This window comes from Chiroxiphia lanceolata, chromosome 14 (genome assembly GCF_009829145.1).
Source record: "Chiroxiphia lanceolata isolate bChiLan1 chromosome 14, bChiLan1.pri, whole genome shotgun sequence".
Taxonomy (NCBI): domain Eukaryota; kingdom Metazoa; phylum Chordata; class Aves; order Passeriformes; family Pipridae; genus Chiroxiphia; species Chiroxiphia lanceolata.
The window spans coordinates 20,585,385-20,603,715 of record NC_045650.1 but is presented as its reverse complement, the minus strand read 5'-3'; the positions used below and the strand labels follow the sequence as shown (position 1 = coordinate 20,603,715).

The 18,331-nt window shown below is 42.2% G+C and overlaps 1 protein-coding gene across 2 annotated transcripts in view; it reads left to right on the top strand.

Moving 5' to 3' along the window:
* MSN (moesin) overlaps positions 1-18,331 on the top strand; it is a 43,916-nt gene that overhangs the window by 7,491 nt on the left and 18,094 nt on the right. Inside the window, exons 1-2 of one of the 2 annotated variants that reach the window (XM_032701915.1) lie at positions 15,121-15,138; positions 16,453-16,536. In XM_032701915.1, the coding sequence (XP_032557806.1) occupies positions 16,474-16,536 (63 nt within the window). In that variant the 5' untranslated portion in view covers positions 15,121-15,138; positions 16,453-16,473. Of the gene's footprint in view, positions 1-15,120; positions 15,139-16,452; positions 16,537-18,331 lie in introns of those variants that run through there. The other variant, XM_032701914.1, reaches the window with a different exon arrangement.

Here is an 18,331-nt window from a genome sequence, read left to right as displayed (position 1 = left end):
GGACAGGAGGGTTCTGGTTGTGTGGGTTTTTTCTCTGTTAAAATCCAGAACTTGATATCTTCCTGACAGTTACAATCCGCAGGACTTGCAGAATGGCAGCAAATGGTTCTGAAGGCACACTGTAAGAGGTAAGGCAGTTCCACTGCTGACAAATTCAAGCAGTACCAGGTTGCCCAATAAAAATTGGTGATACAAAACCCACACGATGCTTTGTGGTCCAATACATCCTCTTATATAAAACAGTCCTATTAGTCCTCTTATTAGTATGACAGCTCTCTGGCAACCTGGGCGTTCCAGTTAGAAGTGATAGAGAAGGAGAGATTTGTACATATGTATTAAAAGTAAGGGTTTACCTACAGATCATTAAGCAGACACTTTAATGAGTGTTTGACCTGTTCATATGCAAGTTAGCAAGAGGAATATGGCATAGTAATCTTTATATGGACGTTTATAGTAAATATGCTTAATATTTATTTCAATTTTGTGGAGATGTTCTAAATTTAACTTAAATGAGAATCAAACTTTCATCCTTCTCTTCCCCTCGTTTTAGAAAAGAATCTTCATCTCCCATGAGATGAGTGGATGTAGTTTCAGATATGCTTACTTACTTACTTTCTTGGTGAGTTTCTTCTTCCTTTTAAGAAGTAGATAGGTCTGTCTGTCATAGCCTCTACTTAGAATAGAATTGTTCAGTTGGAAGGGCCCTACAGTGATCATCTTGTCCAGCTGCCTGACCACTTCAGGGCTGACAAAAAGCTGAATCGTGTTAAGGGCACTGTCCAAATGCCTCTTAAACTGGCAAGCTTGAGACATAGACCCGCTCTCCAGGAAGCCTGTTCCAGGGTTTGACCACCTCATATCCTTTCTAAACCTGCCCTGATGCAGCTTTGAATTATTCCCATGCATCCTGTCCCTGGATCCAAGGGAGAAAGATCAGCCCTTCTGTCTCCATGTCCCATCCTCAAGAAGCTGCAGAGAGCAGTGAGGTTACCCCTCAGCCTTCTTTTCTTCAGACTAGAGAAACCCAGAGTCCTCAGCTGCTCCTCAAAGGACTTGCCTTCCATCCCTTCTCCAGCTTTGCAACTATCCTCTGGACATGTTCAGGCACCTCAGTATCATGGTGGACCCAGCACTGCACACAGTATTCCAGGTTAGGTTGCACCAGTGCTGAATACAGCGGGACAGTGCCCTCTTTTGACTGGCTGTGTTTGCTGGTTTTGATGCCCCTCAGGATGTGTTTTCCCCTCTTGTCCTCAAGGGCACACTGCTGGCTCCTGTTGAGCCTGCTGCTGACCAGCACTCCCATATCCCTTTCTGCAGGGCTGCTCTCCAGCCACTCCTCTCCCATTTTGGACATGTGCCTGGTATTACTCAGCTCCAAGTGCAGAATTTGGCATTTGTTCTTTTTAAATTTCATGCCACTGATCTATCACACTCTCATCTAGCTAGACCTCTCTGCTAGGCCTCTTGTCCCTTGAGAGTCAACAGCACTCCCAGTTTTGTATTGTCAGTACATTTGCTAATGGTGCATTGAACTCCTGCATCTAGATCATCCCTAAAAATGCTGAACAGCACTGACCCTGTTATGGAGCCCTGAGGGACACCACTGGTGACTGCTTGTTAGCCAACCCCAGCCCCATTCCCTGCAGCCCTTTGAGCCTGCTGCCACTGGTTCTTTATCCAGTTCTTTTACAAACGTGGGTAGAGCCCTTCCCAAATCTTCGTTCGCGAAGCCTGGCCATGAACACCTTGAACCTCCTATCTTGCAATTGGACAACTTGTCCAGAAGGATGCTGTGAGGGACAGTATCAAAAGCTTTACTAAAATACCAAAAAAACTACATCCACCACCTTTCCTTCATCCATTCAGTGGCTGACCTTATTGTAGAAGGATGTCAAATTAGGACTTTTCCTTCATGAGCCCATGTTGGCTATGCCTGATGATTGCATTGTCCTTTAAAGAAAGGCCTTTAATGTCCTTTAAATGCCTTTCAGTAGTGCCCAGTTACTTGCTTAATCTGCTTAGTATCTGACCACTAAAATAGACCTGCAAGAATCAAGAAAGCAAAATTGCCTGGAAAGCTGGATGGGTTGAAAGAAACTTGCTAGTATTGTAGCTGAGACAATAGAATACTCAGTGTCTAAGCAGTAACAATGTGCAAAATTGTGACATGTTTGTTTTGGTGTATGTGGTTTTGTGTGTGTTTTGTTTTTAAAACCACTAGAGTTGTCCTTTAGGGATGGCACTAGATTATATTACTCATTATATTCATATGTTCCTCTAAGTTTTGACAGCATTCATTAATGGAGACACTGTACAGTGTGAATAAGAAGGGTGTTGCCTTTCTAGATTATTGTTTGTAACTACCAAATGTTACATCCAAATGTTGAGAAACATCTGTGCTCTGTGAGATGAGATTGAAAGCTTAAGCATCAATAACTATTATGCCAACATATAGTTATTTCATTTGACCCTACATGTATCTATATGTTAAGGAAACTTAAAACCACTTTTGAAAAAGTGACTGAAGAACTTAATTTGTTTTATTGGATAGATAATGAAAACTTCAGCTGAGATATATTGAATCCAGTGTCTGGCTGTATTCAGTGTTCTGTGGCTACAGTTATCCTCAGGGAAAAATCAGGATCTGAGCTTACCTCAAGCTGAGAAATCTAGATTTTTCAATTTCTGAAAATGTGCCGTGTGAGTGAGCAACTGGATTTTTGTTGCAGTATCTGTATTTTTAATTGAGGGGGACTCAACATGTGAACTTGTTTGCCGTGGTGAAATATAGAAAGCAAAGACCAGTAAAATGGTTATGTTCTAGCAATATCCACAATCTCCTAGAGAAACAGAAGCTGCTGTATGAAGTGTTATACATGACTGCTCATTTTGTGAGCTGTCTCAAACTCATAAGGTTACTAGTAACTTGAATAATGGGGTCAGAAAAGGCTAGCATTACTTAAAATATCAGAAATCTCCAAGTCTGTGGTTGGGACTGTGGAAGGCTTGGAGAATGTTCTTTTTCAACATCATAGAATGCTTTATCGCTAAACCAAGAAAATATTTGGATAAGCAATGTGTCTTAGTCCTCCAGCCTGCAGCTCTGTTGTGCTGACTTTGTTACAGAAGCTGGACTGTAACTTGTTCTTTCCTGGAACATTGATGTGACATGCTTTCCTTGTTGCTATAATAATGTTAGTCCTTTGCTCCAAAAAGCAATCAAGGAGCCCGTTACCTGAAGTTGGTATTTAAAGAAGCCAAGTGTTGACATAATATTTTTTGTTTTGCTTAAAACAGTAAACCGAAGCTGGAACTGATGGTATTCTGACCCGGCCATGACAAACTGTGAAGCAGCAAGCTCCTGAACACTCAGAATTTTCTTACTCTTCTTTTCTTTTAATGACTTGCTGCTGTGAGTGTTTTGGGCTATGTGAAGTCTATAGCCACCAATGTTTTCTGTGCTGTATACCTGGGATGCTGAGTTCACAGCCGTACATGTGGAAGCTCGTTAAATCTCAAAAACCCCAAGTTAGGTTTTTTCTTTTATCTTGCTCTGTGGTTTGTTGCTAACATCTCAAGTTGAAGGGCAACTTCAAGCTGCAATACAATGTATTGTGCTCAGCCTGAATTCCCCTTTGCACATCCAGGAGTATAGGGTAGAGATGTCTTTTGAATGAGGATACATGTCAGCATCTTCAGCTGTAAGAATATATCACTGTAGTGTTGTCTTGGATCTGTTGAAAGACAGAGCAAATAGAAGGACTGAGTAAGTTCCAAATTGATAAAAGATCAGTCCCATCAACTGAAAATGAGGTGTCCTGGACAGTGCTTGCTTCGGTATCATACACAGGAAATACAACGCTATCTTAGTGTTTGTTCCCATAAATGCTAGATAATCAAGTAGAAATCTGACAGAAGGCTGCCCTGCTCCTTTGCTGCTTCAAGTTCTGACAAATTTAATACTTAAGCTTTGCTTGCTCTGTACCTTATTCACATCAGTGCAAAGTCTCTTCTGCCACTAAGTATCTTGGTCAGAGGCTAAACTTTGCATGTGTCTTTCATACTGCAAAAAAATGATAGTGTCTTTTTTTTCTCTACAGAACCTGTTGGACTGTGTGTTGCATTGCTCTGTCCTTTCAAGTTTTTCCTTGTCTCTTTACAAATTGCTATGTGCAAATTGCTTCGGACTCAGAAAAGTTTGGCATGGAGGACTTTACCGAGAAATGCTTTTACGATATTTAATGGCAGCTTTGATTTGGCAGTGTTTGGAGGTATTTGAAAGTAATCGGGATCTGAGAAGATTCAGACGGTCTTATAAACCAAGTGATTTCATTGGTCTACCATTCCCTTAGAGAAAGATGGGTTATCAGATGCATTAATGTGGGACTATCCTTTTCCACAGCAAGCCTGAGCAAGAGTTGTTAGCAACTTTTCCTGTTCCCAGTGTCCTGGAAACGTGCAGTTAGTGGTGAGGTATCTGCATGCAGGAACGTTGAAGGAGCCTCAGTCTTTGATCAAAGTTAAATTCATGCTTGCAAACCCTATGCTGCTGTACCTTAGCATGTGGAAAAAAATGAAAACCTAACAAAAAGCAACCCTACACAGCAGGTCCGGGTAAGAGCTAAGCTGTCAAGTTGAATTGTGAATGCTCTCGGCAGAAGGTTGCTTTTCAGACTCCCTGCCTCTGCTTAGTCTAGTGAGTTTGCTTTTGTAAGTTATATGTGTGTATGTTGACTTAGCCAGATGCTGAGTCTATCTCCTATTTCTCTTCCTGCTACCCAGTTGTGTTTCTCAGTTTTGACCTGCAGCCTTAGGAAGACCACTAGCAGTTTGGCTTATCTGCCTATTTGGCTACATAAAGATAGTCCCTAAGATCTCTGTAGAGGAAGATAAAGGATCTAAATACTGAAACTGCAAATCATGTAAGGAATTGCTCTTGCCCACTCGATATAAAGCATCAGTTTCTGCCACATGCATTTTGAATGTTGCAGGGCTGCTCCCCAACAACTTCTGCAGTCTTTTAGAATTATTTAAAAATTAAGCCTGGAGATAACCCTAGAAGTCATGTGGTCCAACCTCACACTCAGAACAACACCAGTTTCTAAGTGGGTCATTTTCTAAGTTAGATTGGATGTTAGATGTTCAGGGTCATGTTTTTGTTACAGTGGGACAATAGTTCTTAACAAAGATAACTTGGAAAGTATTGGAACTTAGGAAGTATTGTGTAGATGCCTGAAAGTTCTGAACTTCATCTTCTGGATTGCACGGAGAAAGTAAAAGAGCAAGTCAAGTATAATGATTAAAAATTATCAAAAGCAAACCTTTTTTTGAGGAACTCTTATTATATCCCAGTTACTTTTGGGAACAACTATCTTACTTGTTGTGTTTACTGGTACAGTTGATCTGTGCAGGACATCTAGTTATGTTCAGGTAGTATTCTAAAACACTTTCCCATGTGAAGCTAGAGTAGGCCAGAAGATAGTGTTAGACTCTGAAGTCCTGAGGCAGTATGTTACTAGAGCATTTGATAGTTGCTTCCTAGCTTATAGCACTGTTTCAGAACATGCAATCCCATAGCAAACTGGGAATAGCTTACCTCTGTAGTAGTCTCTGGAACTCTAAGGCTTTATTCTGTTTTTTAAAATGTGACTCTGTCTCTCTGTAAAATAGTAGAACTATTGTATCTCTCTGTAAAAAAGCTACAGCCTTTAAGTCCACCAGATACAAATTATGTTCAGGTAGCTGTAACTTTTTGAAATAGACTTTGTGAGAACACCTTGAGAGATTAAAAAATAATGGGTTTGGAGGGGATAAAGCAGGTATGTCTGGGAGTGAGGAGTAAAAAGTGGTTCAATAGCTTGGTCCGTCTTGTCCAGTTGTACCCAGAAAGCCATCTTGCCCTTCCCTCTTTCTGTAGCCAGTACCAGTGCCCCTGTGTAAATGTAGCAAACAGGACCAATGAAATGGTTCTGCTGGAGAAAATAATGGATGAGTTATTCCCACCCTGATTCGTTCTTTGTTTCTGCTTGTGGTGTGATTGTGGAGTATGAACATGAGAAGTGATTGGGAGGGTGCAGGCTGTTCAGGTGGTGGGTACACACCCTACCTGTGCTGGCACTGCTCTCTGCAGCTCCCCTGCAGCTCTGGGCCTTTCAGGAGCCTTTGGGGACACGGGGTGCTGTGTATCGTAGTGCTGTAGCTACTCTCATCTATATTGGGAAAGCCCAAATACTTGAACTAGATGGAATTGAAAATAACAAAGGGTACTTCAGTAATCACCAGCTGGTGTTTTATAAACTATGGACAGTCCCAACAGAACTATTTAAAACCTAAAATAAGTTGGTGGTGAAGGAAGCAAGTGTGGGTAGGGAAACTGAATATTAAAAAGAAGTGGAGGAAAAAAAAGAAAATAAATCCTGCATTTTAGGGAAATGTTAGCTAAATAGATAGGAAAATGCAGCCAGCCTAAATGAGACCCTGTACTGAAAGGAAGTTGTGGGATTTGTCTAGCATGCTGGAAATGATAAAACTGAAAATCACAGGATGATGAAACAGCTTTACTTCACCCTTGACTACGCCTGCAGTTAAATTTGGAGGGATGGCTCATAGTCTGAGCAGTCAGATCCCACAGTAAGACTGTGTTCTAGCTCCTAGAAGTCTGGCTATTGTTCAGACTTTCAGTGAGGGCTGTGAGCTGGCCAAGAACTTGATGTGCCACACCCAGGCCATGCTCGGGGTGTCTGGAACAGGCAGCTCTGTGTTCAGCTCTGTGTTCTTTACCAGAGCTAAACTGTTAGGAGTGTCTTGGTTGAAGGACAGAGAGAAGCATGTGAAACAGATAAGCATGCTCTGACTTTTTATCCAAACGTGAGTCCTTTAGAAGGAAGAGCTTGGTCACAGCAGCTATCATGCTTTCTTCCCTGGAGAAAATGTCTTTAATGATAAGAAGAGTGTCAAAGCATAGTTATCTTATTTGCCCTCAATTTCAAGTTACCTCTAAACCAGTTCTTAACTGCAGCTGAATTTAAGACCTGTATGTAGGGACTGAGTATTTCGTCTATTAGCTCAGGAATCTCAAGTACTTACTGTACATGTGATGCCTCTGTGCAGCTCACACTTGTCTTGTTAGCATCCTGTCTCAATCTTGTTTTGAGCCCCTTCCAGCAAAGTAGCTGCTTGTGATTTTGGCAGACATCCACTGGATGCTAGGTTTTGGAAGCTCCTTGGCTATATGGATATTTCCATATCCTTGGAAATATGTCCTGGCTACCTGTCTTGACTGCCCCTCTAACTGGGGCTTTGCAACTGTTAAACAGTACTGGGAAATCCCCTTGGGGTGAGAATGGGGAGGGAGGGAAGAACTTGACTAAGGCAAGGTTACAGATGGGGGAAAGTTGCCTTCTAAGAGTCTTCTCAGAAAATCTGAATTGCTTTTGGTGGTGATGGTGACTGCAGCGACTGTTTTGCTGGTCAAGTTACTTCAGCCCCCACCAGGATCATAACAGCGTTGTGTGGTGTACAGTGGAAGGGGGGGCAGCACAAAATATGTGTTTGTAAACTGTGAGTAGGATTGCCTAGGAGGGGCACGTAATAGCTGTGAGAAATGTTACCATACCACTGCCGGCAGTCGAACACATCCACTGCCCTTTGAACTGCTCTTAGGTTGAAGAGCTTTAGCACGGGATGTGGTTAAGCTGACATGTGAAGTACAGCTGCCAACCCTACTATTAGTGTGCAGAGGCCATAGGAGGTGTATACTGTTTTTTCAGAGAAAAGCACCTTCTAAGGGGCACAAAAAATGGTGTTTACAAAACAAACAACTCCCAAAACAAAACCTAGAGGTACACAGATTGTAGAAGTTGAATGATGGCACATGCATATGGCTAGATTTTTCTTCAGGTTATGCCTCCTCATCCAGATGTTGTGGAAAAGGGGTCCGTTTTTTTTTTCCCTGTGATATTTTAATTTCCTTCTGGATTTTGACTAGTAAAGGATGTTCTCTGTAAGTCACTCAAACAACAGGTACAAAAATAGTTATTCCAGGGGTTTCTTCAAAGTAGCTCTGAAGAAACAGAAAATGGCAATGTTAATGAGTTGGAGCAGCTACAGGAAAGCAAAGGGAGGTACGTGAAGAATCTATTTCTGAAAAAGGAAATGGCAAAAATAGAGGAATTGATCCATTGCACAAGGTTGGGAATAAGTTATGTAATAAGTCACATACAAGTATCTGAACTTGACTAAATGTGGGGATCCACCCTTGGCTGCTTCTCCTGACTTAGTACTCTCGCTTTGCAACTCCTTTTCTCAAACTGAAACTTGTTTACCCTCTGGAGAGGGTGGCAGGCTGCTAGCAGCCACGGAGTTCAAACACCATTGGTAGGATGTGACTGGTTGAGAAGAGAGGAAATACATTCTAATAGCTTTAACTTGGAAACATGTCATTAATGATTCTGGAAGCCATGCTGTGTAGGGGGTAGGGGAATTCCCTGCTTTTTTTTTTTTTTTTGATAATTGTTTTGAATTAATAAGTTTGTAGTAATCTTCTTATAAAGTAGAACTATTATTCCTGAAAAGGTGGCCTGCCCAGATCAGATCACTGATTAAACTGGTAAATGATACCTCCAGAGTTCTAAAAGGCAGAGTTCTCCAGCCCTGTGAAGCAGTATTGGCACAGCCCTGGCTTTGCCTGGCTCTGTGCTTGTGTGTTCTGAGTGCTTGCTGCTACTAACCAAATGAAGTGTCTCTGGAGCTTTGATACACTGATTATGAGGGAGCTGCAAAGCTGGGGCAGGGTGATTGAAGGCATCTAAAGTAAGGCAGCTGCAAAGGACAGACCCTTTGCATGAGGAATAAGCTTTTTTGAAGCTTTCTGAGCTCGGTGAATGTGGTTTGAAGGAGACCTCATTTTTTAGCGAGACTGACCTTGAGGGTAATAAATCTGATTCTCCACCACTTAAGAGAAAAAAAAGAAACCCTATATAAGAGTGTCTGAAGTAGGTTCCCTGATATGAGTAACTGATCTCTGGACTGATGGACGTGTCCTGCAAGGATCATCTCCTCAGACTCCATTTGGTGACCCTCTACTCAGGCCCTTCTGAATACCAGGATATTGATCACTTGCAAAGGAGGACTTGGACTTAAACACAAAGGTAGCAGTGGCTTCTCACACATGGTCTTGAGAACCAGAAAAGCAATAAAATACTGCTGTGGTGCTCTGCTGTGTAGGCATTACCTTTTCACTGGCAGCAAGTGCCTTCAAGGAAACTGATTTTTTATTTTTTTTTTTTTAATTTGGGAATATTCCTGATTACCACTTACTGTATGGAAGAATTTTATTTTCCTTATTGCTGCAGGATGAGCAGTACAAATGAACACAGCAGGCTATATTTGAGATTAACAACCAAACAAATGTGCTCTGGGGCTCTGATGATGCTACAGTATGACAGGGTTTATATTAGCATAAATCACTTGGTTTCCTTTTTTGAAACTGATTGCTTTAGCGTTATGTTTTGCATCAGATTTTTGATCACCTCAGCCAGTGTATTCTTATTAACCCTTTTCAAGAACAGGAGTTGGGTCTTTCAACCACTGGATGCAATGCAATGCCTGCTATAAACCCTGCCAGAAAACTCTTAAGAGAAAATGCAGTTGGAGTGAACACAGAATTGGCTTATTTTGAAACTGCTTTGTTAGGTAAAGCAGAAATTCTCTGCTCTTCCAAGCTCCACTTGGGGCATCATATCTTTTTAATGGCCAATATGCTGTAGCTAGGTTTCCTCCCTGCCCCATGTTAGTAAATTGGTGCTGTGAAAGTGAGCTTTGCTGGAAGCTGTGGGCAAAGTGCTCTGTGTGCTGGTGTCTCTGCTGCAGTGAGATGTTGAATGCTACCTATGTCACATGGTCCATCGGCCTGGGAGTTGCTGCCTCCACCCTTTCTCTGTCTAGTTTCTGCAAAGCAGACTCCTCAAAGCTGTGAACTTTCTAGGTCTTGCTGGCTGCTCTGACTTGCTTCCTCCGGCTGTCCTCAGCAGCGTGGTTCCTGAAACTGTGTGGGTATTGTGGTTTGCTGTCCACATGAGCCATCTTGCCTTATGGGGACTAAGAGCAGTTGCTGGTGGTGGGGACACAGGCCTAGTGTGACTTTGCTCAGGTGTGGCTCCAGAGCAGCTTTTGAATCCAAGCTGGCTTGCTGCCATGCTCCTTCACAGGGAAGGAATAAGACTGTGTGAGCATAAATCTAGTTAGATTTATCCTAAATCCTTCCCTGACCAGGCTTGCAGGTGCTCACACAAGAGCAGAGCTGTGAAGCTGAGCAGCAGCAACTGCCCCTTCCCTGCTGCAGACCAGCCTATGCTGCCACAGCAGTGCATGGCCAGCACCTTCCATGGCTTTGGGCTGCACCAGAGCCAGTGGAACTGCCTGTCCTGGGGTGGCAGCCAGTGGTGCCTTTTCCCATCTTTTCTTCAGGTTACCATTCAACCAACTTGCTGGTATATGATTATCATGCTGCAGTTCTAGTGATTCACTTTATTAAAATAATTTTTACTTCAAATGCTTCTCTCTTACAGCAATCTTGAGGGTATCTAGTAAAATGTTTTCAGATAATGATCTTTGCTTGTGTCCATTTTTAGTCTTAACATTAGATGATTAGGATATGTATGTGCAAAGTAGCTCAGTTTTTCAGTAACATCAACTGTTACGGAAAATAGAGGTCTTCAGGCTCTGCACTAAAATCATTAGAGATGCTTTAAAGGGTAAGGTCCCGCTACAGGCTTTACTTAGGTATACCAAAACAAAGCCACACACTATATAGGATGTAAGTCCTACTTCTGGCTCGCAGGTACTGAGTGTATTAAAGGTGGGCAAGCTTTCTCCTTTGGTGGTGGCTTAGTTCAAATTGTCATAGTGGGATGGGATGGGACACCTTCTGTGGATTTATTTCCTGCCCTGCTCTCCAGTCAAATGAGAAGTACCTTGTCCCCCATGGAGCAGGATGGGGACAGTGGAGAGAGCTGGGAAGCTCCCAGGAGCTGCTGGGACGGTTAACCTCTCTCTGGGGGCTGCAGTGTGGTGTCACTGCTGCTGTTCTGTTCCCTGATGAGCTTAGAGGTATGAAAAGGCCCTTTAAGACTGCTGGAAGGGGGCTTGGTTAATTAAGTGTAATCCCTTGAGAAATTGCAAGCACTTTCACATGACCTGATTCCAGCCTCCTCCTGACACAGAGGACCCAGGGTTGTTTCGGCAGGGTGCTTGCGCTCAGGAAGGAGCCAGATGTCTGTGAGTATGGTGTGCTGGAGGTGTGGGGCATCACCTCCACTGCCCCTCCGAGGCAGTGCAAAGCACAGTGCACTGGTGCACCCTGCTGTGCTCGCAGCGGGGCCTGTGTTGGCTGACCAGCATGGTGGGAAGGGAAGTACAGCGCTGGGGAGCAGGCCAGAATTTATTTGCTTGTTCTGAGGAACAGGAGGACAATTCCTGTTAAACTTACTATATTGTTGTTAATCTTGATGAAAGCCGCAACTGGGGATGTTTTTAGATTATTAAGGTGCCTTATGAGATCTTGAGTTCATGGAACTGCAGCTGGATTTAATGTGTTTCTCTGGCTATACGTCTTGGAACTGAAGCATGGTATTTGTCTAGTGTCTTTACATGCAGTATCTGCTGGGTATGCTGGTGCCCCATAGCACAGAGGCTATAAAGGTTGGTCTGGAATTTCTTTTTGATTGAACTTGCTTCTGTTCTGTAACAGTCAAATTTGCAATAAAATATGAGTTTTCCCTATGCCACTTTCTCCAGAAACAATTCACTTGGTGGTTTGAACCTGGGAAGCAGGAATATCTGAAGGTTGAAGCATATAGCCCAGCAGGGTATCACAGTTTCCTTGCATTCAGGAAATGCAGGGAGGAAATGAAACTTTAGCTCAGGGTCAGGGTTTTGGACAGGTTGATATTCTGCTGTGCTGACTCTACTTATTATTCTGACATGAATTTCCTAGTGGTCTATTCCTGTCTTAACTTATGACAAACAGAATTGTCTGTTCTATCGCTCACACTGCTCAGTGTGCTGCTGAATTAGTACAAGCAACACATCCGTTACCGAGCAGGATGGTGTCAGTCTTTCCTGTTTGTCCTGCCCTATGCAGCTACACATTTTCATCTTAGGAAGTTGTAGCACGTTATTAGTAGGGCTCACTCAGAAACCTGTCAGATACCTGACAATAACTGCTACTGGTAAAACTTATTTGGAATCTCAGTGTGGCAGAAAGTGAGACTTCAAGGTATATGGGCAATATTAAAATATCTGAAAAAATGCTACAAATAGGTGCTTGGTACCACTGTCTATTAAATCTCTCTCTTGTAGAGAGTGCTGAACATGATGGGAGGAGGGTGGTGGTGGTGGCCTATAGCTTCTGGAAGCTAAATTTTGGAGTAGGAGTATAGTATACTTGGGGATAAGTGCTGCCACCGTAGGCCTTGTGATCTAATCACTGGTGAGCAACGTCTTTTTCTCTCACAGGTCTCAGCGGTGTGCACTTTACCTGTCTGGAGTGACAGAACTTAATTTGTATATACTCAACAGTCCAAGTCAAATGTCTTAATTGAGGAGCATTTTGTTCTGTTTGCAACCCAAATTATAAGCATGCGGATGGTTATGCCAGCCCTCAAATGTAGGAAAACCTCATTAGATGGTTTAGAAATACAAAATACAGAAGCTTAATGCTAATGAATCTTGAGGCTTTTCTTAGAATAAGCAGTGGTGATAAACTAGATAGATGGTTTAAAAGTGCTTTGGCAGGATAACTCTCAAGGAACAAAGCAAAGAAGTCTGAATTCTGATGGGACTGGATCATGTTGGCTTTGTTTTGCTATAGCATTTTTATTGCTGTGGGTAACACTTGTGTTGGTCAGTACTTGGCTGTGAATGCGACGGTAAAGTGGTTTTACTTAAACTGAGACTTTAAACGAATGAGAAGGATGAAGGTAAACATGCAGTGCCTGCCACATACTTGTCTGGTAGAGATTATAGTGGTCTGTAGATCTCTTTTTGTAGCTTGTCTGCACCACAGGCAGAGCGCATTAAGATCAGTGCCTCCCACCACCTGAAATGGTAGAAACCTGACTTTAAGCTGGCGGTTGTGAACTGGAAAAGCAAAACCACCCCTTGCTTGGTAGCATATGGGGGAAAAAAATTCCTTGTGTGCTGTTTTCACACCAAGCCTTAACAAGGCTCAGTTTTATAGCAAACTAACTTCTTAGCCAAGAATTAAATTACTACACAGCTCGTGGTTAAAATGTCCCTGTGACAGCCCAGGATGTGCTCTCCCCAGCTCATTCTGCTGACAGCTCACAGCAGTGTGCTCTTGAACACGTTAAAACTCTGTTCATCTCGGGGAAGCAGCACTGCCGGGGTGTGGTCCTCCTAAGCACGAGCCTGTTTCCTGTGGTATGTCAGCTTCTGCTGTCTTAGATCAGACTGAAGTTGCAAGTACAGACCCGTTCAAAACTTGGCTGCTCCTAAACCTTAGGTTGGTACTCAGCTGGAGCACTGGGGGCTTCCATTGGGGATGTAGAAGTGTATCTCTTCCTATTGAATGTACTGATTGAAGGAGATACTGTGTCAGATAGCTCAAGAGCATTTAAGTTAGTAACAGTGAAGGAATTTTGTTGGTTCCAATGTGGGACCTTTTCAATGTGCTTAGAGAAATGGGAGTCTTATAAGTATGCTGCATGAATTATGGGGATAGTTACTGAAGTAGCTTTATTTTAAATTTTAAGGTGTGATTTGCTCTAAATAGCTCAAAGAGCTGTTTGGGCACAGGTTGCAAAGAGCTGCCACGAAAGTTTCAGTTCTGTTTTTTAGTGCTTCCTTTGTGCTCAGGTATTCGGCCCTTAATCACCTGTGCAGATGATACCAGAGGAGTGTAGCTACTGTGCTTTATCCATAAACAATGGAGCAAAAATACCAGCTACCACGAAAGTAAAATAGTATGTTACTGTTTTAGGTGAACAGGAAATACTTTAAATGAACAAAAAGCAATGTGTTACTTAATGGCTCATTTAATGTAAACCCTCTTACACTTGGATGTGGCTTATGGACAGCTTTGCTCTTACTGGTGGGTGCTGGGTGAATCAGGATTAGAGGCCAGCACTCTTTGTGGTGGAAGAGACTGCTTCTAAGTGTAAGTAGCAAAGCTATTTTGGGGAATGTTCAGCCCTTCTAAGAAGTGACTGGATTCTTGTTTCACCAAAGCGCTGTAAAATTAGCCCATTGTCAAAGTGTAGGATTTAAGGAGAATAATTTTGGGGAGGTGTATACCTAGAGAACTTATGGCAATTACGTGCTATTGAAAGTTGCTAATTTTAAATAAAGCTTCATTCTTATGAGCTTAGGTCATTTGTTCTTTAATTGCTACTTCTCTGGGATGCTTTTCCTTATTTTGACTTCATTGTGTCAGAAGGTTTAGAGGGCTTTAAAGCCAACTTATTCCTGATCTGCTTGTTCATGATATCTTTGTTTCCAGTAACATCCAAACAACATTGTTTGTGCATGCAACACCTAGAACTGCAATTTATGTTGACTTCAGCTTTGCTGTGCTAAGCCTATCTTATGGAATTTTTAGCTAGACTTCAAACAAGAAAACTTTTAGTTTAATCTTGAGAGGATATCAAGTACAAAATAGTGGTGTGCCTAGACTGAAAGAGCCTTTTTGGGAAACCTCAAATATATTCTGATGTGTAGTTAGTGGTCTCTTTCAGCTCCTACCTAGAGGTAACTAGCAGAACGCTTCCCAATAAGTTGGGGGAAAAAACCCTGGCTGTAGCTCTGTTGCAGTTTGCTGCTGCTTTCTTAGTAAAGAAGATGTGAAATCTGTCCCTATGCTTGGTAGAAATATAGGGATCAGAGTCAACTATGATCATGTTGGTATTGTGTGTTTCCTTGAATATTTTTCTTATTCTTGGTTTTTTGGTCTCTAGTGTCATGTGGTCAGCTTACAGACTAAATGTGACTTTGAGTTGTTCTTAAAACTGTTCACAGCATAATTCCCTCCACCGCTCACCAGTGGAAGGCCGGTGGAGCGTGCTAAGAGGATTGATCACAATGAAGAGCAAAGAAATTAGGATTTATTGATCTGAGGTAAACAGTTGTTGGCCTTGCATTAAGAGTTAAGAACTGTTAATGCAAGGCCTGTGTGCTGTGGTTTGGTGCACCATGAGTATCTCATCTGTACAGCTTCAAGCCTTGAAACTTTGGGAAAATATTTTAAATCAAACTGTTTTAATATCTACAGTTTGTGTTCATAAATTGTGAAATATCTTCACCTTTTTCAGTTGATGAGCAGGCACATAAAATTGTGTTCTCAGGCAGCTTGGTCTACTCGCAGACCTCAATTTGCCTGGCCTAAAGTTAAGGCATCTGCCGTCAGGCAGGAGTGTTCCTGTCTAGCCCAAAGAGTCTAAATCATGTTTTCCAGTAATTATCAGTTTTGAATGGATTTGGCAATGTTTTACACTAGCATTTCAGGTGAAATGCCTCTGCTGTTTAACTTGCTTCATGAGAAGTGAAAGATGTGTGTATGTCTTCCTGCTTCTGTGGGATGAAGCTGCAAACTCCCTTGCTGCAGTCCCTTGCCACACTTTCATTTCACATGTGAAAATGTGTTGGTGAAACATTCTGTCAAAATAGTGCATCGTATAATGTTTCTTCTGGAAGACCATTCATGATCTTGCATCAGAGGCTAATATTGTAATGAAATCTTGGCTGCAGTATTAAATGAGATATACTGTTAAATGACACCTAAACTGATCCTGCCATATACCTCCCTGAAAGAATTGGAAAGCAGTAGGCAGTTCTACTGCTATGTGAAGTATTTACACATACTAGTGCTTATGTTAGTTCAATATGCAGCCTTTTTGTCTTAGCATGTGAGGGCATCCTTGCATCCTGTCTGCTTTATACCCACTGCCCTTGGGGTACGCCAGGGATTGTGCCTTGTAATTTCTCCGAATACAGCACTCTTTCAGTCTCCATGGGTTAGTATTGACTAGTCTTCTGTAGCAGGCTGAGTTGTTAATGCTTCTGGGGACTTCCTTGACATTCATCCTTCAAATGGAAGGGTTGGATGTTTACTTGTGTGTACCAAGTTTTAGAATATCTCTGCTTTTGTGAAAAATCAGAAAGACTTCAGAAGCTCTAAATAGCTCTCGTGTGTGTCAGCACGTGTGGATATTTGTCGGGACAGAGAGGATAAACACACTGCAAAACAGGAAAGTTATATTCTATAGGAAAGCTGGCAGCACCATGCTGGTAGAAGAGAAGACTGTGATTGCTGGCAGTGAAGTTCCTAGAGGCTTGAGAGCTGGTTGCTGGCCTTAGGCAGATGTTGGGTTTCATTACTGGGTAGCATCACTTAGAGCATGTGTTGTAGTGATGCATTTCTCTGTCTTCCAGATCAGTGTGCGTGTTACCACCATGGATGCTGAGCTGGAGTTTGCCATCCAGCCCAACACTACAGGGAAGCAACTCTTCGATCAGGTAAGCAATGAGGCTGCAGAAGATATAAAGTTGATATAGACACAGTAATTCAATTGAAGCAACAGCAAACAGTTTCTAAAGGACTTCAAAGATTGTGTCACTATATAGAATAACTTCAAGAGAACTCAGCATAGTAAGAAATGACACTTTTTCCCCAAAACTGCTATATTTTTTTATCTCCAAGAACATGTTAGGAGCTATTCTTACTTCTAGTGAACTGAATTGGTGCCATGGTTCACAATAATAGTAGCTGGAAAGCAGCATATATCTGCAGTCTTAATTAGTAAGAAAAGTCTTATGGAGGACCTAGTAAGCTATTTTTATTTGACTTACTTGCAAGTGTTGTGTAACTGATTCCAGAAAATAGTTGGTCTCTAGAACAGGAGAGGGTTAGCTGGATTTCAAATGCTGCTGCAACTCTTAAGTGCAGGTAAAGTGATATTCTGTACTCCATCAGGCCCTGGGGAATCTTAAGCGTGGTGATGTACTTTATTGTGATGGGCTGTCTGCATAGGGTGCTTCAGCCTTCCCCTGCATTCCCTGCCTAGGCAAATTTCCTCCTGCTTTGGCCAAAAAGAAGCAGAGAGGCATGTGCAGCCCAAAACTGGAGCAGCAGAACAGAGACATTATCAGTTGCAGTGGGTGAAGCTTTGACAGGCTCCACTGTGTTTCTCTGCTGTACTTCTAAAGGTTGTGAATTTGCTCCTTGGAGAAAAATCTGAACAGTAAGTTCATAGCTTAAAGAAACGTAAAATGAATCTCGGACTACTGACAAGATGAGGGAACTGCCAGACCAGATATGTTAGATGTGGGTGTGGTTCAGTAGTGCTAAGTGTTCTGCAGCCTGCTCTACACAGAACCTATCATAAGGAAGAGAGAAGATTAAGGACTGATCCACCCGTAGAAGTCAGTTATTTCATTTAGGGCCAGCAAACATAATTTAAATTTACTTTTTTTTTTTTTTTTTTTTTTTAGATCTTTAACCACAAACTACTACTTTCTCTTGTACTCAGCTGGATGATTCAACACTATTGCTCTTTGTAGCCTAGCCCTGAAATGGAGGGAATGGAGTTAAGATCCTAGGCTTTACTAAAAGAGCATCCTTTCATAATGGGAAAAGTAGAAGGACTTTCAAGAAAGTTCTGAATTGCAGTGTGACTCTCAGCTATCTGTGTGTAGTATGTAGTAGCTCCTGCATATTTTAGCCCTGTGTGGTCTCAAATTGGATAAGTTTTGATTGCTAGAAGTGAGAGCTGAGTTCTGTCCAAAATTCGTGTGTGTGACATGGAATTCTGCCCCAGTTAGTTCATGAGCGTGTTTGCCAGTGAAGCTGAGGTGACATACCCCCCAAGTTCATAAAAAACCTTTTTTTTTAAGGGGGTGTTCTTCATGTGGATGCTTCCCATGATTATTTTTCAGTATCTGGCTTCTGATATATCCAAGCAAAGCACGAGGTGCTAAGAAACGATACTACTGAAGTCAGTAACATTTTTAATCTACACATGTTTTCAGTCAGTTCTATGTCATCTGTGGCTCCTGCTGCAAACTGACATTTTGGTGGCAGACTTGGGCTTCATCAGCTTCTCTCTGAGAAGCATCCAATCATGTTTCCAGTAGGGCAGCTCTTCATGTCTTAATAATTGATTTCACTCCTTTGTGTCATGCTCTCAGACAGCTGCCCATTCTCCTCCTTGCAGTGTGTTTCACGCAGCACCTGTCTAAACAGAAGTTTTGCTTTGCTTTTTCCATAGTAAACACTTTGCCTAGGGAGAAAACGAATGATGTTGCAGAACTG